This window comes from Bombina bombina, chromosome 6, assembly GCF_027579735.1.
Source record: "Bombina bombina isolate aBomBom1 chromosome 6, aBomBom1.pri, whole genome shotgun sequence".
Lineage (NCBI taxonomy): Eukaryota > Metazoa > Chordata > Amphibia > Anura > Bombinatoridae > Bombina > Bombina bombina.
In genome coordinates, this window is record NC_069504.1 from 105,361,916 (window position 1) to 105,389,423 (window position 27,508).

General features: G+C 41.0%; 1 protein-coding gene across 1 annotated transcript in view; it reads right to left on the reverse strand.

The window, feature by feature from the left end:
• SLC26A5 (solute carrier family 26 member 5) overlaps window positions 1-27,508 on the reverse strand; it is a 328,189-nt gene that overhangs the window by 130,600 nt on the left and 170,081 nt on the right. The window contains exon 6 of the mRNA XM_053716543.1: window positions 11,713-11,877. Coding sequence (XP_053572518.1) covers window positions 11,713-11,877 — 165 coding nt within the window. The remainder of the gene's footprint in view (window positions 1-11,712; window positions 11,878-27,508) is intronic.

A 27,508-nucleotide genomic window follows, 5' to 3' on the forward strand; every position in this document is an offset into this window, starting at 1 on the left:
AAAAGACCCTTGTAGCTGGAACAAGGGAACTCTATTCCAGATTCACTTTCCATCAGTGGGAACGTAGAAAAGACAACAAGATCTCTGTATGAGATTTTGCTTGTAGAAAAGATGGTGTCTGAACCAGAATGTCTTCCAGATATGGCGCCACTTCCAATTTTTAACCCTGGGATACTATGTCTACAGTCCATGGATCTGGGACGTCTCCTATCCATACTTGATAAAAAAAGACAAAGTCTGCCCCCCACTTGATCCGATCGGGGGCAAATCCTTCATGCTGATTAAGATTCAGCTACGGGTTTCCTAGATTGTTTCCTCTTGTTCCAAGAATGACTGGGTTTCCAAGAAGACTTGGACTGTTTCTGCTTGGAAGATGAAGGGGAAGACTTTCCTCTGAAGCTACGAAAGGAATGAAAATTACTCTGACGCCCTTTTGGTGTATTCTTCTTATCTTGGGGAAGAAAAGACCCTTTCCCACCCGTTATATTAGAAATGATTTCTGTGAGACCGGGTCCAAACAGCGTCTTACCTTTGTAAGGAATCACCAAAAGCTTAGACTTAGAAGAAACATCGGCTGGCCAAGATTTCAGCCACAGAGCTCTGCGTGCTAGAACAGCGAAACCAGATATTTTGGCCCCCAATTTTATAACTTGCATAAATAAAGGAATTGGCTAGCTTAAGAGATCCTGTCTTGAATCTCCTCTAAAGGAGTCTCCCTCTGAATAGACTCAGACAAGGCGTCAAACCAATAGGCTGCCACACTTGTCACAGTGGCAATACACACTGCAGGTTGCCATTGGAGACATTAATGAACATACATTCTTTTAAAATAAGCCTCCAGCTGTTTGTCCATTGGATCCTTAAAGGAGCAGCTATCCTCAATAGGGATAGTAGTTCTCTTAGCCAAAGTAGAAATAGCCCCTTCTACTTTAGGTACCGTTTGCCACGACTCCTTAATAGAGTCAGCAACAGGAAACATCTTTTTGAAAATAGGAGACGGGAAAAAAGGAATTCCAGGCTTCTACCATTCCCGTGCTATAATCTCCATGGCATGGTCAGGCACAGGAAACACATCCACAGAAGAAGGAACATCAAAGTATTTATTAAGTTTATTAGATTTCCTAGGGTTGACAGTGACAGGAGTATCGGAGTTGTACAAAGTAGCCAAAACCTCCTTTAACAGTACACAGAGGTGTTCAAGCTTAAATCTGAAGGATACAACTTCAGCATCAGATGAAGGAATTACACTATACGAATATAAGATTTCACCCTCAGAGGCTACCGACGTATCCTCCTCATCAGATCTATGAGAAAGAACTGGGGTAGCTGAGGATGGAGCAGAAACCTTACTATTTGAATCTTTACATTTCCTCTTGCGTTTTCCCTAAAGCATGGGAATGGCAGCTAATGCCGCAGATACCGTATCTGAAACCTGGGTAGCAATTTCTGCTTGCAAATAAACTCCTCCAGGAGATTGAGAGGAACTGCAGGGCAATGCTTGTGACGCCGTTGAGACATGGGACGTTTGATGAGAACACTGTGGCATTGCCTGAACAGCATCATTCTGAGAGACTGTTGGCTCAGTATTAGAGCTTGTCTTTATTTTGTAAAGTTCTGTCTATGCAAGAGGCACAAAAAGGCGAATGCGGTACAATTTGGTTATTCAAATAAAGTGGACACTTGACAATGGAAACCGCATCCTCCATGATGCAGGGAAAAAATAAACCAACAAAACAATTTTTTTTTTAATTTTTTTTTTATAACCGTCTCTTTAAGAGATCAGATAATCAACTGTGTCCCACAAAAGAGAAAACCCTCTTTCTTAAATTTGAATAACCTAAATAATTTGAAATCTTGTGTTAAAACAAAAAATGCCTGCACCCCTATACCTCAGTGAAACTGCGCCGATTATCTGCCCCTACAATCATTAGGAGAAGAGGGGAACTGCCTAAGATAATCGCAACTGCTCTGAAAAAAACTGTCAGAGACAATGCGCCCACAAGACTGGTGCTTCAGACCAGAAGAGAAGTGCCGTAAAAATGAAGCCGCTTCCTGTGCTCAAACAGTGCAACAGCTAATGACCGCAAATATTGTGATCCCTTAACACCTCCCACAGAAACCCTTCTGCAAATAAAGTTGCAAAAAATATACTGGCCAACAATATGGGTTATCGCCTTCTACCATAAAGAAAAGTTAACCCCATTCTCTAAGTCACAAGATAAAGTGCCTGCTACTACCTAAAATAATCCTGAGCTCAGGATACTTGTCCCCAAATAATGCAGTGTTACTAAATACCAAGGGTTAACACCTTCAGTGCCAACCTCCTTTCCAGACTCCCAGAAGACAAAAAGACATTTACCTGCATCTCTAGCTGTCAGGCAGGAAGACAGCTCTACCATTATGAAAGAAAGCCACTCCTAACAAAGACCTGTGAAGAAAAGAAACAAAAGAGTAAACCTACTCTGGCTTTCTATATCAGGGCAGCAACAAGATAGGAAAACGCAGTAAAGCCAAGTTCCTAACTGCTTTAAAGTCACCACTGCCCTACTGAAGAGACTAACGTGGAGTACGGCTAGACCCAATCTTGACAGGGAAAGAAACAGAGTAAACCTACTCTGGCTTTCATAAAAGGTAAAAACGTGCTTGAAGTAAATCTTCTTCAGACACTAAAATTCCCCTTCTCCATGCACCAAGGCAAAAAGAATGACTGGGGATTGTGGGAAGTGATACTTAACAGTTTGACTGTGGTGCTCTTTGCCTCCTCCTGCTGGCCAGGAGTGGTATTCCCAACAGTAAATGATGACGCCGTGGACTCACCATATCTTAGGAAAGAAATCATGCCATTAACCAACTTCGGTTTTAAATAATCGATTATATACCTAAACCAAGTAGAGGAGGTGACAGAGAGCTAATGTTAAAACAAAGAGAAGCATTCTGGATTCATGAATTGGGTAATATTTTGATATGGTTAAAAATAATGTTGTAAATAATTACTGTTGCCAAAAAATATTGTTGCAAAAATATTGTTGCTAAATACTGTTATAAAATAGCCAGTGCTCCATTGTAAATAGCTTGATACTTTATTTAGTATGTATTTCTATGTATTTATTAGATGATATACCTCTATTTTTAGATAGGATTAGTCCGTTGTATTTAACTGAATACCATATATCTTAAGGGTTATGACCTGAATGACCTGCTCGAAAAAGGCTGAAGTGCTCAGCCGAAACGCGTAGAATTATTGGAGTTGTAACATTGAAGTTGCAATAAAGAAATATTAACGTCAGTCAGCTAGGAGCTATATGTTCGACCGCTGATAACATTGGAACATTGAAGCAAGAGTGGATCAAAAGTGGGAAAGTAACGCTGATACAGAGCGAGCCACGCTAATATCCAGCATGGCATGCAGACGCAAAAAGTTACTGCTGACGGATCCAAGCCCTAAAGATCTCCCATAAAAACGGTTGTCAGCTGAGACGTAGAGAACATGCGGCTTTTACCGGTAATCGCCTGAAGTTTTTTAATTGATCAGTTTTTGTTTTTCATTGTGTTCAGTGTCAATTTCACTACAAAGTCCTAGGCAAAGCTATTTCTGGACTGATACATTTTTATAGGTTGTATTTATTCTCTGGCCAGAGATCAAGTGAAGTTTTATGTCTACATGAACTGATGTGCTTACAAGAAATCTTTGAACTAACCTGGCTTATATAATATATCAAATTGAATTAATTTATGTAATATACTATATGTGTGCTTAATCAAATAGATCCTAAGTACTTCTTTTACAATCATTTTATCAATTGATTTCATGAGATTGGTTAAATATATTAGTATGATAGAATAAACCTTAATATTTTTTTCTACATTATTGCTTGTTTTTACACAAAGTTTTTTTTACACAGGTATAACAGGATTAGATGTTGGGTCTATATATACTCCCTTCTAAATACGTATCTTTTTCCATCGATTTCAAGTTATACTTTATTTAGTACTTATAATAGCATTGCGTGTGTGTGTGTATATATATATATATATATATATATATATATATATATATATATATATATATATATATATATATATATACATACAATTAGTACATTAGAAGTATTTTCCATATACTTTTAGACTTTACATTCCCTGTATTGGGATTTAAAGGCGCACCTTAGAATATATATATTTTTTTTAAACCAATAGAAAGTCACATGGTGGTTTGAACTGGGATCACACCTGTGTTTACTGCAAAGACACAGGAATCCTTCTTATAGGCACAATATATGGGGTTTTTTTTTTTTTTTTTGGAAAAAGGACTCCTGAAGGGACCTATTGCCTTGAATCTTAATTTGATTCCAAACCATCTCCAAGTTAAACAGATTGCCTTCTGTTGGATAGAGTCACCTATTTAAAAATATGAATCCTCTAGGACAAATCTCTGCAATTTCTCTGAGCTATAAATCTCAGTTAAAGAGGTCTTATATGAACTTTATCAAAATGCAAATACTTCAAAGCAGCAGTGATCTATTCTAGAACAAACAAGGAGATCCTTCAGCATTGATGATGGATACGTTTGGAACTCCTTAGTGCCTGAACAATCTTTGAGAGCTATGTTTTTAGAAAAGAAAACACCATTGGGATCTTGGGTTTAGTATTAGTGTCAGAACACAAACCCAGGAAAGTTTTGGACAGAATTCCCTACCAGCCTAAATCGCTATTGTGGAGTTAAAGGCTACCAGGTCTGCTGGCTGACCAGTCACCAATATTCCATGGAGACTAGAAATTTAACAATGCTGCAATAGGAGTCCACAATGGTATTAGTAAATACTGCTGGAACAACAATTTCGTAGAAAACCTAAGGAACTTCACAGTAGTGAATATGCTGCTGTACTTAAATAAGTCATCTTTAAAGGGACAGTTAAGTCCAAAAAAAACTTTCATGATTGAAATAGGGCATGTCATTTTAAACAACTTCCCAATTTTCTTTTATCACCAATTTTGCTTTGTTCTCTTGGTATTATTAGTTGAAAGCTAAACCTAAGAGGTCTATATGCTAATTTCTTAGACCTTGAAGGCCACCTCTAATCTGAATGCATTTTGACAGTTTTTCACCAATAGAGGGCGTTAGTTCATGTGTTTCATATAGATAACATTGAGCTCACGCACGTGAAGTTACCAAGGAGTGAGCACTGGTTGGCTAAAATGCAAGTCTGTCAAAAGAACTGAAATAAGGGGGCAGTTTGCAGAGGCTTAGATACAAGGTAAACACAGAGGTAAAACGTGTATTATTATAACTGTGCTGGTTATGCAAAACTGGGGAATGGGTAATAAAGGGATTATCTATCTTTTTAAACAACAAAAATTCTGGTGTTGACAGTCCCTTTAATTATAAGTCTGTAAAAAATAACATTAATCATTTAAGGATAGAGAAAAGTTACAGCCTAGCCTACTTAGCTCTAAATAGGCAGAAACCAAACTGATGTGGATAGGGTGGGGAAGGCTGTATACAGGAATATAAGAAAAGAGAAGTATAACTGCCAGATATATTATTCCTATATAGATTATATATTTATTTGCTGTATCATAGATATCTCTAGTTCACATATAGTGTCTGATGATTAAAGGGATAGTCTGGTGAAAAACAGAATTTATGCTTACCTGATAAATTACTTTCTCTTGCGGTGTATCCAGTCCACGGATTCATCCTTTACTTGTGGGATATTCTCATTCCCTACAGGAAGTAGCAAAGAGAGCACACAGCAAAGCTGTCCATATAGCTCCCCCTCTAGCTCCACCCCCCAGTCATTCCACCATAGGTTAGGAAGAAAAAGGAGAAACCATAGGGTGCAGTGGTGACTGTAGTTTAAATTTTTTTTACCTGACTTAAATGCCAGGGCGGGCCGTGGACTGGATACACCGCAAGAGAAAGTAATTTATCAGGTAAGCATAAATTCTGTTTTCTCTTGCAAGGTGTATCCAGTCCACGGATTCATCCTTTACTTGTGGGATACCAATACCAAAGCTTTAGGACACGGATGAAGGGAGGGAACAAGACAGGTACCTTAAACGGAAGGCACCACTGCTTGTAAAACCTTTCTCCCAAAAATAGCCTCCGAAAAAGCAAAAGTATTGAATTTGTAAAATTTGGCAAAAGTATGCAGTGAAAACCAAGTCGCTGCCTTACAAATCTGTTCAACAGAAGCCTCATTTTTGAAAGCCCATGTGGAAGCCACTGCTCTGGTAGAATGAGCAGTAATTCTTTCCGGATGCTGCTGGCCAGCAGTCTCATAGGTCAAACGGATGATGCTTTTCAGCCAAAAGGAAAGAGAGGTAGCAGTCGCTTTCTGACCTCTCCTCTAACCAGAATAGATAACAAACAAGGAAGATGTTTGTCTGAAATCCTTAGTTGCTTGTAAATAGAACTTTAAAGCACGAACTACATCAAGATTGTGTAATAGACGTTCCTTCTTCGAAGATGGATTAGGACACAGAGAAGGAACAACTATTTCCTGGTTAATATTCTCGTTAGAAACAACTTTAGGAAGAAAACCAGGCTTGATACGCAAAACTACCTTATCTGCGTGGAACACTAGGTAAGGTGAATCACACTGTAAGGCAGATAATTCTGAAACTCTTCGAGCAGAAGAGTTAGCTATCAAAAATAAAACTTTCCAAGATAACAACTTATTGTCTATGGAATGTAAAGGTTCAAACGGAACCCCTTGAAGAACTGAAAGAACTAGATTCAAACTCCGTGGCGGAGCAACAGGTTTATAGACAGACTTGATTCTGACTAAAGCCTGAGCAAACGCTTGAACGTCTGGTACCTCTGCCAGACGCTTGTGTAACAGGATAGACAAAGCATATATTTGTCCTTTTTAAGGAACTAACTGACAATCCTTTCTCCAATCCTTCTTGGAGAAAGGACAATATCCTGGGAATCCTAAACTAAATTTGGATGCTTGAAAAGACCCTGTATTAGAAGATCCTGCCTCATTGGCAGTGTCCATGGTGGGACAGATCACATGTCCACTAGGTCTGCATACCAAGTCCTGCGTGGCCACGCAGGCGCTATCAGAATCACCGAAGCCTTCTCCTGCTTGATTCTGGCAACCAGACGCGGGAGGAGAGGAAACGGTGGAAAAACATAAGCCAGATTGAAGGACCAAGGCGCTGCTAGAGCATCTATCAATACCGCCTTGGGATCCCGGGACCTGGACCCGTAGATAGGAAGTTTGGTGTTCTGACGGGACACCATCAGATCCAACTCTGGGGTGCCCCATAGCTGAGTCAGCTGGGCAAATACCTCCGGGTGGAGTTCCCACTCCCCCGGGTGAAAAGTCTGACGACTTAGAAAATCCGCCTCCCAGTTGTCTACTCCTGGGATGTGAATTGCTGAGAGATGGCAGGAGTGATCCTCCGCCCACCTGATTATTTTGGTTACTTCCGTCATCACTAGGGAACCCTTTGTTCCTCCCTGATGATTGACGTAAGCTACAGTCGTGATGTTGTCCGACTGAAATCTGATGAATTTGGCTGCCGCTAGTTGAGGCCATGCCTGAAGAGCGTTGAATATTGCCCTCAGTTCCAGAATGTTTATTGGGAGAAGAGTTTCTTCCCGAGACCATAAGCCCTGAGCTTTCAGGGAGTCCCAGACCGCACCCCAGCCTAACAGACTGGCGTCGGTCGTTACAATGATCCACTCTGGCCTGCGGAAACATATTCCTTGAGACAGGTGATCCTGAGACAACCACCAGAGAAGAGAATCTCTGGTCTCCTGGTCCAACTGAATTTGAGGAGACAAGTCTGCATAATCCCCATTCCACTGTTTGAGCATGCATAGTTGCAGTGGTCTGAGGTGTATCCGAGCAAAAGGGACTATGTCCATTGCCGCAACCATTAGTCCGATTGTCTCCATGCACTGAGCCACAGATGGCCGAGGAATGGAATAAAGAGCTCGGCAAGTAGTTAAGAGTTTTAGCTTTCTGACCTCCATCAGAAATATTTTCATTTCTACCGAGTCTATCAGGGTTCCTAGGAATGGAACTCTTGTGAGGGGGGAGAGAGAACTCTTTTTTGATGTTCACCTTCCACCCGTGAGACCTCAGAAAGGCCAATACAATCTCCATGTGAGACTTGGTTCTTTGGAAAGTTGACGCCTGAATTAAGATGTCGTCTAGGTAAGACGCCACTGCTATGCCCCGCGGTCTTAGAACCGCCAGGAAGGACCCTAGCACCTTTGTGAAAATTCTGGGAGCAGTGGCCAACCCGAAAGGAAGAGCCACAAACTGAAAATGCTTGTCCAGAAAGGCGAACCTGAGAAACTGGTGATGATCTTTGTGGATAGGAATGTGCAGATATGCATCCTTTAGATCCACGGTAGTCATATATTGACCCTCCTGGATCATTGGTAAGATTGTCCGAATGGTCTCCATCTTGAATGATGGGACTCTAAGGAATTTGTTTAGAATTTTGAGATCCAGGATTGGTCTGAAAGTTCCTTCTTTTTTGGGAACCACAAACAGGTTTGAGTAAAACCCCAGTCCTTGTTCTGCAATTGGAACTGGGTGGATCACTCCCATTGGATGTAGATCTTCTACACAGTGTAAAAACGCCTCTTTCTTTGTCTGATCTGTAGACGAGAAATGTGGAACCTTCCCCTTGAAGGAGAGTCCTTGAATTCTAGAAGGTATCCCTGGGCTACAATCTCTAATGCCCAAGGATCGTGTACATCTCTTGCCCAGGCCTGAGCGAAGAGAGAGAGTCTGCCCCCTACTAGATCCGGTCCCAGATCGGGGGCTACCCCTTCATGCTGTCTTGGTGGAGCGAGTCTTCCAGCGCCTCAAACCAGAAAGCAGCTGCAGTAGTTACAGGAATAATGCAGGCAATAGGTTGGAGAAGAAAACCTTGTTGAACAAAAATTTTCTTAAGTAAACCCTCTAATTTTTTATCCATAGGGTCTTTAAAAGCACAACTGTCTTCAATTGGTATGGTTGTGCGTTTAGCTAGTGTAGAAACAGCCCCCTCCACCTTAGGGACCGTCTGCCACGAGTCCCGCATGGAGTCAGATATGGGGAACATTTTCTTAAAAACAGGAGGGGGGACAAAAGGGACACCTGGCCTATCCCACTCCCTAGTAACGATATCCGCAATCCTCTTAGGGACCGGAAACGCATCCGTATAAACAGGGACCTCTAGGTCCATTTTACACAATTTCTCTGGGATCACCAAAGGGTCACAGTCATCCAGAGTAGCTAATACCTCCCTAAGTAAAACACGGAGGTGTTCTAGTTTAAATTTAAAAGCCAATGTATCTGAATCTGTCTGAGGAGGAACTCTTCCTGAATCAGAGACTTCTCCCTCAGACATCAAATCCCTCACTCCCACTTCAGAGCGTTGTGAGGGTATATCGGATACGGCTACCAAAGCGTCAGAATGCTAAAAATCTGTTCTTAAAACGGAGCTATCACGCTTTGCAGGTAACACGGGCAGTTTAGATAAGAAGGCTGTAAGAGAATTATCCATGACTGCTGCTAAGTCTTGTAATGTAAAAGGGTTAGACGCACTAGAGGTACTAGGCGTCGCTTGCGCAAGCGTAACTGGTTGTGACACTTGGGGAGAGGCAGACGGGCTACCCTCGTTACCTTCAGTCTGAGAATCATCTTGGGCCACATTCTTAAGTGCAACAATATGATCTTTAAAGTGTATAGACATATCAGTACAAGTGGGACACATTCTGAAAGGGGGTTCCACCATGGCTTCTAAACACATTGAACAAGGATTTTCCTTAGTGTCAGACATGTTTAACAGACTAGTAGAGTACACAAACAGGCTTGGAAATCACTTTAATCAAATAAAAAACACAATTTGAAAAAAACGTTACTGTACCTTTAAGAGATAAAAAGAGCGCACAATTTTACAAAACAGTGAAAAATGCATCAATCTTTCTGAAATTTTCACAGTATGTAGCTAAAGCCTTAATAAGATTGCACCACAAGTTTCAAAACGATTAACCCCTTAATGCCCAAACCGGAGCAGCCTAAAGCCAACACCCGGTTAAATCACTACAGCACCTTGCCACAGCCTTGCTGTGGCCCTACCTGCCCTTAGGGGTCAGATTTGGGGGAATATAGCTTCTTTTAGGCCCTCAAACATCAGCAGGACCCTCCATGTGAAACAGCATGAACTTATCTGCAATTCTAAGTGCGCATCTGAGGCACGAAATTAGGCCCCTCCCACTCTACTCCGGAGCTGTGAGGCCTAGTAAATCACTCCTAAGTGACTAAAAAACAGCCATGTGGTAATAACCCCAGAAAGAACCCAAAAGGGTTTTTTTAAAGTGTCTTGCAAAACGATTTTTCCTTAGCCAAACAATCGATTGCCCTGAATAAGTGTCAACCAGTATATTAGCCCTATTATGTAAGCATTCAATTCCTTACTAAGACTGTGAACATAGCTTACCCTCCCCTCATGGGGATATTGTCAGTATCTTCTAGCATTATCTCAGTCTTGTCTAGAAATAAATGACTGAACATACCTTATTGCAGATCACCCTGCAAACTGTTCCCCCCAACTGAAGTTTTCTGGTACTCCTCAGTCCTGTGTGGGAACAGCAGTGGATTTTAGTTACAACATGCTAAAATCATTTTCCTCTCAGCAGAAATCTTCATCACTTTTCTGCTAGAGAGTAAATAGTACAAACCGGTACCATTTAAAATAACAAACTTTTGATTGAAGATAATAAAACTACAATTCTAACACCACATTCACTTTACACTCCCAAGAGAGACCCTAGTACTTAGAGCCAGCAAAGAGAATGACTGGGGGGTGGAGCTAGAGGGGGAGCTATATGGACAGCTTTGCTGTGTGCTCTCTTTGCTACTTCCTGTAGGGAATGAGAATATCCCACAAGTAAAGGATGAATCCGTGGACTGGATACACCTTGCAAGAGAAATTAAACTTTAATGATTCAGATAGAACATGCAATTTTAAGCAACTTTCTAATTTACCCCAATTATCAATTTTTCTTCATTCTTGGTATTCATTTGAAAAACAAAAATATAAGCTTAGGAGCCAGCCCATTTTTGGTTCAGCACCTGGGTGGCGCTTGCTGAATACTGGCTACATTTAGACACCAATCAGCAAGTGCTATCCAGGTGCTGAACCATAAATGGGCCGGCTTCTAAGCTTACATTCTTGCTTTTTTAAATAAAGATTATACAAGAATGGAGTAAAACTGATAATAGGAGTAAATTAGAAAGTTGCTTAAATTGCCTGAACCATCTGAATCATGAAAGTTTAATTTTGACTAGACTATTCCTTTAAAATTTCTCCATCATGGAAAGAAATCAGGCAAAATGTTTTAAGCATTATATTGTAATGTATGTATCTCTAAATAACATCCAGAAACCTGCATAGATAGATAAGCAGCCTTGAAGCTAAAAATTGCATTTCTAAAATTCTATGAGGGACCTTGCAATATTGACAAGACTTAGATAATATTGCAAAACAGGAGAGCTTTAGATCTTCAGGTCTAGTAATAATAATCTACAACCAAATACAAATATTATCATATATTTGTAGACGCCAACAGACTTTTAATTTGAATAAAACAGCCTCAGTGGTACTATTTTCAGAAGTTAAATCATTTGAATTGTGTTCAAGCTACATAATAAGTTATCAGACATTATGTTCCCTTTTACATGGAAAATAACTTACATATATTACTGAGAGGGGGCCGCTGAATCTTTTCGTTTTAATCCCAAAGAGATATTTTAGCTGAGATATGAAGACGTGGACCGCAGCAGCTGTGGTGAATCCTCGTACCAATGGCTCAGTAAGGTAGATGGAAACGAAGCCAAAGCGAAGAATACCTAAACAAAGCTAAAAAGACAAAAGGAACAAGGTGGTGAACCATGCGGCAAAACTCTATATAAACTTCACTATTAGTATAGCAACTGTTATACATTTTTAGTAAATATAGGAAAACTCATAATTAAAATAATTCTTAAAGGCACATTGTACACTAGGTTTTTCTTTGCATAAATGTTTTGTAGATGATCCATTTATACAGCCCATCTAGGGGTGTTTTTGTAACAATGTATAGTTTTGCTTAATTTTTAATAACATTGTGCTGATTTTTAGACTCCTTACCAAGCCCCAAAGTTTTAGATGTATACTGATGTCTACACATTCCTGCAGCTTCTGTTTGTATAATATGTATTTTCCTATGCAGGGAAGGGGTTGGATAGTGTCTGCTGTTCCTGTTTTACCAGTCCCTTTCACTGAGTGTCCCAGCCTAACCTTACTAACAGTGCTAAACTGGAAGCTTCTAAGTACGTTTTTAGAAAGTTTTATACTAGATTTTTAGATCATTACAGGGAGTGCAGAATTATTAGGCAAATGAGTATTTTGACCGCATCATCCTCTTTATGCATGTTGTCTTACTCCAAGCTGTATAGGCTCGAAAGCCTACTACCAATTAAGCATATTAGGTGATGTGCATCTCTGTAATGAGAAGGGGTGTGGTCTAATGACATCAACACCCTATATCAGGTGTGCATAATTATTAGGCAACTTCCTTTCCTTTGGCAAAATGGGTCAAAAGAAGGACTTGACAGGCTCAGATAAGTCAAAAATAGTGAGATATCTTGCAGAGGGATGCAGCACTCTTAAAATTGCAAAGCTTCTGAAGCGTGATCATCGAACAATCAAGCGTTTCATTCAAAATAGTCAACAGGGTCGCAAGAAGCGTGTGGAAAAACCAAGGTGCAAAATAACTGCCCATGAACTGAGAAAAGTCAAGCGTGCAGCTGCCAAGATGCCACTTGCCACCAGTTTGGCCATATTTCAGAGCTGCAACATCACTGGAGTGCCCAAAAGCACAAGGTGTGCAATACTCAGAGACATGGCCAAGGTAAGAAAGGCTGAAAGACGACCACCACTGAACAAGACACACAAGCTGAAACGTCAAGACAGGGCCAAGAAATATCTCAAGACTGATTTTTCTAAGGTTTTATGGACTGATGAAATGAGAGTGAGTCTTGATGGGCCAGATGGATGGGCCCGTGGCTGGATTGGTAAAGGGCAGAGAGCTCCAGTCCGACTCAAACGACAGCAAGGTGGAGGTGGAGTACTGGTTTGGGCTGGTATCATCAAAGATGAGCTTGTGGGGCCTTTTCGGGTTGAGGATGGAGTCAAGCTCAACTCCCAGTCCTACTGCCAGTTTCTGGAAGACACCTTCTTCAAGCAGTGGTACAGGAAGAAGTCTGCATCCTTCAAGAAAAACATGATTTTCATGCAGGACAATGCTCCTTCACACGCGTCCAAGTACTCCACAGCGTGGCTGGCAAGAAAGGGTATAAAAGAAGAAAATCTAATGACATGGCCTCCTTGTTCACCTGATCTGAACCCCATTGAGAACCTGTGGTCCATCATCAAATGTGAGATTTACAAGGAGGGAAAACAGTACACCTCTCTGAACAGTGTCTGGGAGGTTGTGGTTGCTGCTGCACGCAATGTTGATGGTGAACAGATCAAAACACTGACAGAATCCATGGATGGCAGGCTTTTGAGTGTCCTTGCAAAGAAAGGTGGCTATATTGGTCACTGATTTGTTTTTGTTTTGTTTTTGAATGTCAGAAATGTATATTTGTGAATGTTGAGATGTTATATTGGTTTCACTGGTAAAAATAAATAATTGAAATGGGTATATATTTGTTTTTTGTTAAGTTGCCTAATAATTATGCACAGTAATAGTCACCTGCACACACAGATATCCCCCTAAAATAGCTATAACTAAAAACAAACTAAAAACTACTTCCAAAACTATTCAGCTTTGATATTAATGAGTTTTTTGGGTTCATTGAGAACATGGTTGTTGTTCAATAATAAAATTAATCCTCAAAAATACAACTTGCCTAATAATTCTGCACTCCCTGTATCTGTGCATATTCTTCTTTATAGTAGAGTCTATTACATGCAGTTAAGACAATTGGTGTACACTGTACCTTTAAAGCACAGACCCAAAAAACATAAATTATGCTTACCTAATAATTTCATTTCCATCTGTATGAGGAGAGTCCACGGCTTCATTCATTACTTGTGGGAATACAGAAACTGGCCACCAGGAGGAGGCAAAGACACTCCAGCCAAAGGCTTAAATACCTCCCCCACTCCCATCATCCCCCAGTCATTCTGCCGAGGGAACAAGGAACAGTAGGAGAAATATCAGGGTATAAATGGCGCCGGAAGAAAACAAAATAAATTTAGGTCCGCCCAACGGAGAACTGGGCGGGAGCCGTGGACTCTCCTCATACAGATGGAAATTAAATTATCAGATAAGCATAATTTATGTTTTCCATCTTAAAATGAGGTGAGTCCATGGCTTTATTCATTACTTGTGGGAAACAAATACCCAATCTCTAGAGGACACTGAAAGAGAGGCGGAACCTATTCTGAGGGCACCACAGCCTGCAAAACCTTTCTCCCAAAAGCTGCTTCAGCCGAAGCAAAAACGTCAAATTTGTAAAACTTTAAAAAAGTATGTAAGGGAGGGCAGAGCTAGTAGCTGAAGAGGCAAGACGTGTTCGTCCTGAGCTCCTGAATCCAAAACCTAATATTGGAGATTAATTGCTATATTCAGGCTTCAATTACGCTCTAATGTGCCTACGATCTCAAATAATCCCTTGATTAGCAATAATTCATGACGGTGCTTTTGGGATCACGTCTACAGCCTATGTCCTTCGGTGACTCTGCATAGCAAATGTACACACCACTTCAGAATGTAACCCTATCGTATCTCAACTGAAAGGTCGCCTAAGCCTTCACAAAATTCCTGTATATTACAGAAATACCCAGGTTTACCTTAAGGAGCTAACAGGAAAACTGTTTGCTACGCGAGGTGGGAGTCGCCATCTCCTAAAATTAGGCCTCCTCAATGTAATCTGACCTACTTGGTCTCTAGCGTGGTCTACGATCTGTGGAGAAACAGCTACTGCATACAACTCTCCCCGGGAAACCGGGTTACTAAGCAGTAACACAATACTGACATTAAATAGAGAAACTACACTGATATCTTACCCATCTGTATATAACAGAGTAACTACATCACGCATTTATAAAATGGAGCCCTACGAACGTAATCCAATGGAGGCGATCAGTGATATACTTATGGCGCACTTTTCAACACTTGAAAGAGACCTGGCGGCAGCTTGGGGAAATAGCTATAGCATAGCACAACAGCGAGATGGAACTGTAGCTGGCAAGACCGCAACTACCTTAGAAACTGTCACAGAAACGATAACTTCTTCTATTAAGGTACAGCAAGAGACAGGTATATTGGGCAACTATTTAGAGGTGAGAGAGCCTGTGAAGATTCAAGCCTGTGCATCAAGGAAACTTAGTTACTACAGCCCCTCAACCCCTAGATGGCCCACAGCCAGCTTGCAAGGCACAATTTAGTCTCTCTTACCAGCCAAACCACAGAATCCTGTACCTTACCTCAAAGCCAGCCACTTCAATCACGCAGAGCTTTGGATCTCAATTGAAACAGAAAGGCAACAAGAAGAAACCTATAACAAGTAAAAAGCAAGCTTTGATTTCTACCTATAGTTGGAGTTACTCGCAGACAGTCCCTAACTACTGGAGAAATATCTCTCAGTACGGATTATCTGCTACCAGTATATGTTTTTGCCTGCTATACTCTGAAGCTCATATCTATTTTCTGAGACGTGGTGTGGGTTAAAATCTGACCAGTACAGGGTGGTGAGTAGTGGACTCTCAGAATTGCTTTACTGCCCACAAAATGTGGAAATGAGTACGGAGGACACTCTACTGCATAGAACTCTTGATCAAATATTATGTTGTTTGTGCCTACTTCGGATGGTATACTAATTGTACGTTTTCAATGCTCACAGTTAAATTAACATAGGTTATTACTTATACAGAGCGATAACAAGTTATTTTCTCACAAAGTATGTTTTTTAGCCTCTTTCTTACAGTTTTATGTTGAAACCGTTTGTAGTAATGCCTTTTTAAAGTTGTCTGGTTGTCGCTTGCAGTCAGATACTACTATGTTAGGGTAACATATTAACAATCTTAAGATCTAAGCACTGCATAAATCCCTGCTCATATTTGTTTACTGCTTTATATTTACAGGCCCCTTACTGTTTATTTGCACCCAACACGATATAAATAGAATTTAAACGTTATATTATCTATATAATACTTCCATGTCTACAAAAGTAAAGCTAGACTACCACCTCCTTATTTATCTCTCAGTTTAAAAGGTGATTTCTATGCCTTATACATATTCCTTGAGTTTTGGTGTAGCTTCTAGTCATGACACACTGCTGCCATCGGCCGGGGCAGCGTGATGCCTATACTTTAAAAATGTATGGCTCAATGGAAGTTACAGACATAGTTTTACATCGCAATGCAAATCAACCTGTACAAGCAATGTTTTTATTTTACGTTAAAGCTTTAGGCATGTTGCCAATACTATATTTATAACTGCTATGCAGCCACGACAAATGCATACGATTTTAATACCAACCCAATCAATGTCTGATAAGTTGGCATTTACTAAGTTTCCGTATTCATATAATCTTATAAACTCAAACCTGGTTTGTCCCATCAGGTTCTAGCTACAACTCTCCACTATAAGTAGTTTCCCTTATCCTATCTTGATACATGTACTTATATTATAGACCATTCTAACCTGTATTCAGTGTTTACATGTTTTCTTAGTCTCACTATATGCAAAGCTATATCTTTATTATTATTTGTTATCACCAAATATCTTAATAACATGATTTTTAGTTTATACTGCCTATGATACAGAACGCTTCAAAGCAAAACAAAATTTGAAAATGTGAGGTCTCTCTTATGTATGTTTAAATTTTTCTCTGATACAATGGATATGACTCTATACCCTCAAAAGTACCGGTATATTTGATATGATCTTTTTTTCTCTTCTGTATTTGCGCATTTTTTGAAACATAGCATGTATGTTGTATCCTGTTTTCAACCTCAATAAAAGAGAACTGTTAAAAAAAAATAAAAAAAAAAAATGTATATTTTAATCAGATTGGCTGATTTCATAAATCATGTGATTATGCATATTCCAATCAAAAGTGGTTGAAAAATTTGGTGCAAAGTGGAGAGTGGGACTTGTTTTACATGGCTTAAACATGGTGCAAAAATATTTTTACAAAACAATAAAAAGGAAGTTAGCTAAAAAAAAAAAATAATAAAAAAAAAATGTATGTAAGGAGGACCAGGTAGCCACCTTACAAATCTGCTCCATAGAGGCCTCATTCTTGAAGGCCCAAGCTCTAGTTGAGTGAGCCGTAATCCTCTGAGGAGGCTTATGTCCCGCTGTCTCATAAGCCAAGCGAATCATGCTCCTCAGCCAAAAAGATAGGGAAGTAGAAGAAGCCTTTTGCCCTTTGCACTTCCCCGAATAGACAACAAACAATGTAGAAGTCTGTCTGAAATTCTTTGTAGCCTGAAGATAGAACTTCAAAGCTCGAACCACATCCAAGTTATGAAGTAACCGCTCCTTTCGAAGAAGAAGGGTTAGGACACAAGGAAGGAACTACAATCTCCTGATTGATGTTGCGATCAGACAACCTTAGGGAGAAAACCCAACCAAGTGCGAAGGACAGCCTTATCAACATGAAAAACCAGGTAAGGAGGCTCACATTGCAAAGTCGCCAACTCAGAGACTCTGCGAGCCGAAGCAATAGCCAAGAGAAAAAGAACCTTCCAAGACAGAATTTTAATGTCAAGAGAATGCATAGGCTCAAACTGAGTCCTCTGCAAAACCCTAAGAACCAGATTCAAACTCCAAGGAGAAGCAGAATGTCTAAATACAGGCCTGATCCTGGATAGAGCCTGAACAAAAGACTGAATATCAGGAAGCTCAGCGAGCTTCTTGTGTAACAAAACAGATAGAGCCGAAATCTGTCCCTTTAAGGAACTTGCGGCAAGTCCCTTCTCCAAACCATCCTGGAGGAAGAAAAGGATCCTGGATACCTTGACCTTATGCCAGGGATACCCACGAGAGTCACTCCAGAGTAAGTAGGTCCTCCACACCTTATGATAGATGCGTCAGGTGACCGGCTTCCTGGCTTAAATGAGAGTATCAATCACACTCTCAGAAAACCCTCTCCTGGCTAAGACTAAACGTTCAATCTCCACGCAGTCAGCCTCAGAGAATCTAGATTTTGATGCACAAAGGGGCCCTGTGCCAGCAGATCCCTGCAAAAGGGAAACCTCCATGAAGGAGACGATGACATCCCCACCAGATCCGCAAACCACATCCTCAGCGGCCACGACGGAGCAATCAGAATAGTCGATGCTTGCTCCTGCTTGATGCGGGCCACTACACAAGGTAGAAGCGGTAACGGTGGAAATATGTAGACTAGGTTGAACCCCCAAGGAACTGCTAAGGCATCTATCAGTTCTGCCTGAGGATCCCTGGACCGCGACCCATATCTGGGAAGCTTGAAGTTGAGTCTGGATGCCATGAGATCTATCTCTGGTGTCCCCCATCTGTTGCAAATCTCTGCAAACACTTCGGGGTGAAGAGACCATTCCCCCGGATGAAACAATTCTCTGCTGAGAAAGTCCGCATCCCAGTTGTCCACACCTGGGATGTGGATTGCTGACAGCGAGCAGTTGTGGGTCTCCGCCCACTCCAGAATCCGAGACACTCCTCGTTCCCCCCTGATGGTTGATGTAAGCCACTGAGGTAATGTTGTCCAACTGGAATCGGATGAACTGGGACGAACCCAGGAGGGGCCAAGCCCTCAAAACGTTGATGATCGCTCAAAGTTCCAGGATGTTGATCGGAAGAAGCAACTCCTCCCGATTCCACCTGCCCTGGGCCTTCCTGGCACCCCAAACAGCTCTCCATCCTGAGAGGCTCACGTCCGTAGGAAGGATGTACCCTGGGACAGCTGATCTGGGCAGAGCCACAAAGAGAGGGATTCCCTTGACCGGTTGTCCAGATAAATCTGTTGGGATAGATCTGAGTGATCGCCTTTCCATTGCCTCAGCATGCACAATTGAAGAGGTCTGAGATGGAAATTGGCAAATGGAATGATATCTATACTGGATACCATGAGTCCAATCACCTCTATACACTGGGCCATAGACGGCCTTGAGGAGGTCTGAAGGGCAAGGCAGCTGGAGGCAATTTTGTCTGGTCTGTCAAGAATATCTTCATGGATATGGAGTCTATTATCGTGCATAGGGACTCCACTCTGGTACTGGGAACCAGATAACTCTTTCCTGAGTTTATCTTCCATCCATGAGATCGAAGAAAAAGTAGCAGAGATCTGGAATGGTCTTCTGCCAGCCTGCAGTACGGAGCCTGGACCAGGATATCCAGATAAGGCGCTACTGCAATACCTCTGGATCTCGCCACCGCAAGCAGAGCTCCCAGAACCTTCGTAAAGACTCTTGGAGCAGTAGCCAGACCAAAGGGAAGAGTAACAAATTGGAAGTGCTGATCCAGAAAAGCGAATCTTAGGAACTTTAAGTGATCCCTGTTTATCGGCACATGAAGGTAAGCGTCCTTCAAGTCTATCGTAGTCATGAACTGTCCCTCTTGAACAAGGGGCAGAATAGACCTTATTGTCTCTATCTTGAACGATGGGACAGAAACTTTTTAAGCACTTTAGGTCTAGAATTGGGTGAAGCGTGCCCTCCTTCTTTGGGACCAAGAAAAGGTTTGAATAGTACCCTAGACCTCTTTCTGCTAGAGGTACTGGTACAATCACTCCTAGAGAAGAGAGATCCTTCACGCACTCTAGAAATGCATCTCGTTTCTCTGATTTTAATGATAGATTTGACAAGAGGAATCTGCCCCTGGGAGGGTGAGTTTTGAAACATATCCTGTAACCCTGGGCAATGACCTCCATAACCCAAGGATCCTGCACTACTCTCATGCAAGCTTCCGCGAAAAGAGATTATCTGCCCCCTACAAGATCTGGAGACGGATCGGGGGCGCCCCTTCATGCCGATTTTCTTCATGCCGGACTTCTTGCTCTGCTTGTTTTTATTCCAAGACTGACATGATTTCAAAGATCCCTTGGACAGCTCGGGCTTCGCGGCAGGCTGCTGTCGTTGTGACTTGTCCGAACGAAAGGGACAAAAATTAGGACCCTTAGGCTTATTCTTCTTATCCTGCGGTAGAAAGGCGCCTTTGCCCCCCCGTGACCGTAGATATGATGGAGTCCAGACCTGGACCGAAAAGAACCATTCCCCTTAAATGGAAGGGAAAGTAATCTAGATTTGGATGTCATGTCAACAGACCACAAATTCAACCACAGAGCCCTTGGGGCCAGAACAGAAAGGCCTGATGTCTTGGCATTCAAGCGAATAATCTCCTGTGATGAAAGGCAAAGAATGACTGGGGGGGTGAGGGGAGTAGGGAAGGTATTTAAGCCTTTGGCTGGGGTGTCTTTGCCTTCTCCTGGTGGTAAGGTTCAGTATTTCCCACAAGTAAGGAATGAAGCCGTGGACTCTCCTCATATTAAGATGGAAATATTGATAGACAACTATATAAATTCATCAAAAGTCAAATTATATAACAGCAATTTTTATATAAAAAAAAGATAAGCTAATAAAACAGATATAGATAAAATGTACAGACTATTTTATGGGACTCTACTCTAACCAAGACATTAATATGGAAATCACAACAAAAAAATGGAAACAATATATATCTCTATAAAATTATAGAGGGACAAAGGTTAGAAATATACAACTCATTACATCAGAGGAAAGTTACTGATAAAATATCAATGTATGATGATGCAGGTCCTAATTATTTAACTGCAGAATATAATAAAATGCAAAAAGATTTTATAACCCTCATATTTTAGTAGACTCTTAAATTGCTTATTAGAACAAAAAGTAAAACTTTAAGTATATTATCAGTAATAATGCTTATGCTCAAACCGGGAAATAATTCAGAAGGGTGGGCAGCCTGAATAGTAAATAACACAAATAAAAAGAGAGAAGCGCTCAACCTGGGAACGAACAATAGCATAATAGCTTTTTCTATGGCTAGTTACCACTCAAGAAGCAGCCTCTTTTTGCTCAACATGTGCCTTTCACAGAGAATAACTTTCCTGAAGCATATCAGTCTGATCCTGACTTAACAGTACAGTCCAGCCCCAAAATACCAGGCAATCCCTCTCTGAACGAGAGAAACAGCAAAACCACAGACATACGTTTCAGCCTACTGTGGGGCCTCGCCAGTGAGGTGCAGCCATATCCCTCTAGGCACACTGAGCAACGGGTCCACGTCTGGTTTCCCGCATCACACTTAGGGAGACTTCGCTAAGTGTCATAATTTGCATAAATAAAAAGAGAGAAGCGCTCAACCTGGGAACGAACAATCGCATAATAGCTAGTTCTATAGCTAGTTACCACCCAAGAAGCAGTCTCTTTTTGCTCAACATGTGCCTTTCACAGAGAAGAACTTTCCTGAAGCATATCAGTCTGATCCTGACTTAACAGTACAATCTCTCTCTGAACGAGAGAAAAAACAAAACCCCAGATGTACGTTTCGGCCTACTGTGGGCCTCGTCAGTAAGGTGCAGCCATATCCCTCTAGGCACACTGAGCAACGGGTCCACGCCTGGTTTCCCGCATCACACTTAGGGAGACTTCCCTAAGTGTCACAATTTGCATAAATAAAAATAGAGAAGCGCTCAACCTGGGAACGAACAATAGCATAATAGCTTGTTCTATGGCTAGTTACCACCCAAGAAGCAGCCTCTTTTTGCTCAACATGTGCCTTTCTGTGTACCTAGAGGGATATGGCTGCACCTCACTGACGAGGCCCACAATAGGCCAAAATGTACGTTTGGGGTTTTGCGGTTTCTCTCGTTCAGAGAGGGATTGTACTATTAAGTCAGGATCAGACTGATATGCTTCAGGAAAGTTCTTCTCTGTGAAAGACACATGTTGAGCAAAAAGAGGCTGCTTCTTTTATTTATGCACCTCTGCCTAGTGGCTGCATCCTGGCTCTTGATGCAGAAAAAGAAATTGACTGGGTAGAATGAACCACATTTAATAAAATCACAATTGTTTAATATTCAAGGTTTAGTTCAAACGTGTTCAGAATATATATTCAAAACCTACTGCTTCTCTGTTTATAAGCAGTCTTAACACAGTAAGAGGTCCATTGGGGAGGGGCACTAGACAAGGGTGCCCACTGTCACCTCTATTACTTGACTTAGCACTGGAACATCTGGCTAATTATCATTTGTCACTTTATGATAATGATATGCTCTTATTTATACAGGAACCATATCGCTTTTTTCAGTCATTACGAAAACCCTTAACAATATTGACCTACCTTGTATATTGCATGTCATTAAGGGGATATTGGCCCTGTAATAGTGCAGCTATTTTTTAAAGCAGCAAAGCGCGCTATAACAACATTTTCCTAAAACTATTACAGATCATTTTATGTATGGGGACATCTTAAAAGCATGGCTGTGCACTTTTATGAAACGTTGCAGCAATCACATTTCTTTATACTTACTAGCTTCCCAGCTGGAGTTTATATGCAACCATTTAACTATTGAAGACTTTAAGTATTGATAAGATTTGGGATTAATATACATAATTTTTACTTTTTTTGTACATTGTGAAAAGGATACCAAGAGAATAAAGCAAATTAAATCATAGAGGTAAAGTGGAAAGTTGTTTAACCAGCCATATAACAGGTTTGCCTCACATCAACTGTACCTCACACTGTGGAGGCCTAGGACACTGGGGCTCTCCTCCCTCATTATGTCCGATGATTTATTATATATTATAAAGGCCTATATCTTACACCAAAGGCTGGCTGCCAAAAGATCCAAGCAGGCTGTTTAGTTTAATGCATAAGTTCTGCTTTACTCACTGTGACTCAGGACGAGCATTTGCTTAGCCATTGTTAAATTAAAGGGACAGTCTACTCCAGAATTTTTATGGTTTACAAAAATAGATAATCCCTTTATTGCCCATTTTGCATAACCAACATGTTTTTACCTTTGTGATTACCTTATATCTAAGCCTCTGCAGACTGCCCCATTATTTCAGTTATTTTGACAGACTTGTATTTTAGCTAATCAGTGCTGACTCATCAATAACGCCACAGGAGTGAGAACAATGTCATCTATATGGCACACATGAACCAACGAAGTCTAGCTGTGAAAAACTGTCAAAATGCACTGAGATAAGAAGTGCCCTTCAAGGGCTTAGAAATTAGCATATGAGCCTACCTAGGTTTAGCTTTCAACAACGAATTCCAAGAGAACAAAGCAAATTTGATGATAAAAGTAAATTGTAAATTTGCATACAAATCCGAATCATAAAAGTTTAATTTTGACTAGACTGTCCCTTTAAGCTCTCGTCATTTCAAATGAGCCCAATATACCTGCCTTCATAGAAACTGACAACTTGGAGTATCTTCCTGCATTAAGATCTCATCTACATCTTTCATAGTTTACATGGTTCTGAATGGACTCTTAGCTTCCACACAGGGACACTATATTCTCAAAATATAGACACCAATACTGTATAGACCCCTCTACTATACTTGAGCACCTCCCTTGAGTGGTAGGCTGATGTATAAGGTCACCAACTAGCCCCCTCCCTGGTGCACTTTAAAGTTACTACAGAACCTCAATTGGCTCTGGGGAAAGCATGCAAAAATGTTCCAATTTACTTATATTATCAAATATGTGTAATTCCCCAGATTTTCTTGATTACCTTTGGTGAAAGCAGGTAAATAACCATGTTTATTAAACAGCTGATTATTTCACCTGTGCTCTAGTTCAGACATTTTCTGTATTTTAGGAAGGCCGGAGGACAGGTTTAAAAAACAGTGCCCTAGAGATACCTAAGTAGGTGTCTGAAGCACTGTTAGTTCTGGAGAAGAAAGGTTTTGCTACTTTCATGGTAACAAAATCTCCACAGTTGTGGTGGAGCCAGCAGTGCAACTAAATGGTTGCGTAACTCCAGAGATTCGGCTCTGAATATTTTTAAAAAATCCTCAGGACATCAATAAGAAAAGATTTAGACCTTTTATGATCAAGGGGCCATTTGACTAAGATCTGCTGAAGGAAATTATATATGTTTCTCCTGTGTGTATGATCCTCCAGCCCGGATCCGGATCGTTGTAGCTCTAGGCGGCGGCCTAACTGTAAAATTCATAATACCCTCTCCAGGTAGCCCAGGAAGTGCAAGTTAGACATGGCTGTGGATCAGGAGACAATGTGCTTGTTTATACAGACTTGTCGGCAGGAGTCTGAATTTGAGATAGGCATTAGATTTGAATGCCTGGTGTCCCTCATTGAGACTACTGCGACACTGTGCAATGTCTCTAAAGTCAGAAGGGAAAGTGGTGACGCCATTTTGTTTAACCGATCACAAGTATTCCTACCTACTCAACTGATAACTACTGAGGACATTGTCGATGCTGCTCTGCTGGACGGCTGTGAAAAACCCTCCCTACAAAGCTATGTCCCGGATTGTGGGGATGCGGCCTTCCCTACACTTCAGGAACAGCAGTTTTTATTTACTCAAGATGATGCCTCAGATAGGGAGAGCATATTGAGTGACCGCAGAAACTGTGTTCAGCGGATCAAAGCCTTTCTACATCCGAGATATTCCCAGGACAGAGAGATGGTGTACACAGACTTTGATCTCCTGCTAGACAGACATTTGCCTGTTCCTTTTATTGAATGGGAGGGAGAGGGGAATGTCTATTGCTAACGCTAGCCTGCATCTTGCACTACAGAGACACATGCTTGTTTCAGAGATTTATGTTCATGGCTGTTTCCTCCCTGAACGATCAGATAGCTGTTTAGGTTCCTGTAACCTTTTTGAGACTAACATCCGGACTGGTGTTGGGTAAATGATTTCCATGCTCCAGTGCTCTCTGTGAAGCTGACATCCGGACTGGAGCTTGGTAAACAATGTTTAAACTGCTTAAATTCCTTAGGGGATCCCTGTATTACTATCATTTACATAAATGATGATCTTGCGATCTGACATCAAATCCTGACAGATGTGCAGCTGTGTTTAGGCTGTGTGATACAGGACATAACCCACACGTCATTACTGGGCTAACAATTTAACGGAAAGACAAGTCATTGCCATTCCTTGTATTGTATAATCATTGCTTTTGCAGGATTGATTGCATTTTTTTTTTCTGTTCACCATTTTACCCTGCATTATCCTCCCGAATATATTATTGTAGGTTATATAGTTATAATATAGGATAGTACATTTGTTTATGTGCGGCTCTGTGCTTACTTGCATACCATTCCATTTTACTTCTAGCACTAGAACAATGCCCTAGTTATGAGCTAACACTATAAAATGAAGTCGATTACTTAGAAGTCCTTCGAGTGTGTTACCTAGGAAATTGTAATATACTCCTATTTTGACTTTATAAGCATAGTCCAGAAATATTTGTATAGTAAATTTTGGGCCTAAGAGGGACCCTGCTTTTCTTGAGTTTAGCGATACCTATATATATATATATAAAAAACAGTAAGTGCTCATATACATGATGCGTCTCCTCGAGTTATGACCTCCTATACATGGTTTAATGGGCTTAATAGTTAATACTCTAGAGACCAGTTCTTATCCGTGTCAGGTTGGATCGGGTAGGCCTGCGCCTAGGTAGTGAGATTTGTAAAAGTAGTATCAGACAAACGCTAGGTTGGCTTCTTACTATGTGGCGATAGTGACCTGCTATATATGCTGAGGAAATCAGTGAAATAAGGTGAAAGTGCCTAGTTGTGTAGGGGACTTGTAGCAGAACACACGATTTTTATGGTAGAACCCTATTGGTAACACACACTTATACATATTCATTGGTGGTAATATTGAGATTTATATTGTTATTTAGTTGTTTTAGGTCAAGAGTGTTTTCAAAGAGCATGGCATTTACTGCAGCAATGAGCTATTCCCCTGCTAGGTACTCCCCTCCCATACCTAGAAATATTGCGGTTAGGGGTAACTAAAATCCTCTAAGCAGCCCTATCCTAAGCACTAAATCTTCTTTACCTCGAAGCTAATGGACCCTGCCATTCATTACACTTTTCTCTTTGTAAACCTAAGGCAGGTGTTATTATTATCGGTTATTTGTAGAGCGCCAACAGATTACGCAGCGCTAATAGCCTATTTATACATAACAGCTGCACTTTGATATTAATGTATTGTATATGCCAACTATATATTTTAAGTCTCTCTAAGTAAAATCACTGCCCAGAACCCTTTGTATTTTTATAGTACAAATTTATATTCATTGACTACTTTATAAATTTCTATCAGCCATTATCTGTATGTATTTATGTTTGTATTGGGTACTTGTAAAGCGCAGCTAATCACCCGTAAGGGTCTCAAGGCGCTGCTCATTTTATCGACCTCGGAAGGATGAAAGGCTGAGTGGACCTCACCAGGGATCGAACCTGCAACCCTTGGGTTGCTACAGAGCTCAGCCACAGTGCCTTAGCATGCACTGCCTTAGCATTATCTGGCACCCATAAGTCGGCTCGTTAGTTACAGCTGTTACTATTGTGTTAAGTATATGGCCTATGAGTGGCCTATCAGGCCTTCCTCCTATATAAAAAATAAAACTAGGTTTTACCTTTTAGATGGGACCCGAAAGCGGTCCCCTATTTATCATTGGCCTTCCATAAGTTTTGGGAACGTGAAGGGTCCAAAAGTGGCCCTCATTTTCAGCCAGAAGGCGTGCTATGTTGTACTGTATGATGCGATTACCATCCAATGTGACTATTGTTGTTGTTTGCAGCGGGGGGGGGGGGGGGCATTGTATGCATTTGTGAATTTATGTATCAGTGTTACACATTGAAGGATGTTCTGTTATTTTCTGTACTGCTTGGTGAACCTTAATAAAAAGTATTTAAAAAAAAAAAAATATCTCCAGTTTAGCTTCATCAGAAAAGATGAGATAAAAAACTACAAGCTTACGGCTAGATTTAGAGTTTTGCGTTAGAAGGGGTGCGTTAGCTACGCGTTCTTTTTTCCCCCCTGCACCTTTTAAATACCGCTGGTATTTAGAGTTCACAGAATGGCTGCGTTAGGCTCCAAAAAGGGAGCGTAGAGGCATATTTACCGCCACTGCAACTCTCAATACCAGCGGTGCTTACGGACGCGGCCAGCTCAAAAAACGTGCTCGTGCACGATTCCCTCATAGGAAACAATGGGGCAGTTTGAGCTGAAAAAAATCTAACACCTGCAAAAAAGCAGCGTTCAGCTCCTAACGCAGCCCCATTGTTTCCTATGGGGAAACATTTCCTATGTCTGCACCTAACACCCTAACATGTACCCCGAGTCTAAACACCCCTAACCTTACACTTATTAACCCCTAATCTGCCGCCCCCGCTATCGCTGACCCCTGCATATTATTATTAACCCCTAATCTGCCGCTCCGTACACCGCCGCAACCTACATTATACCTATGTAC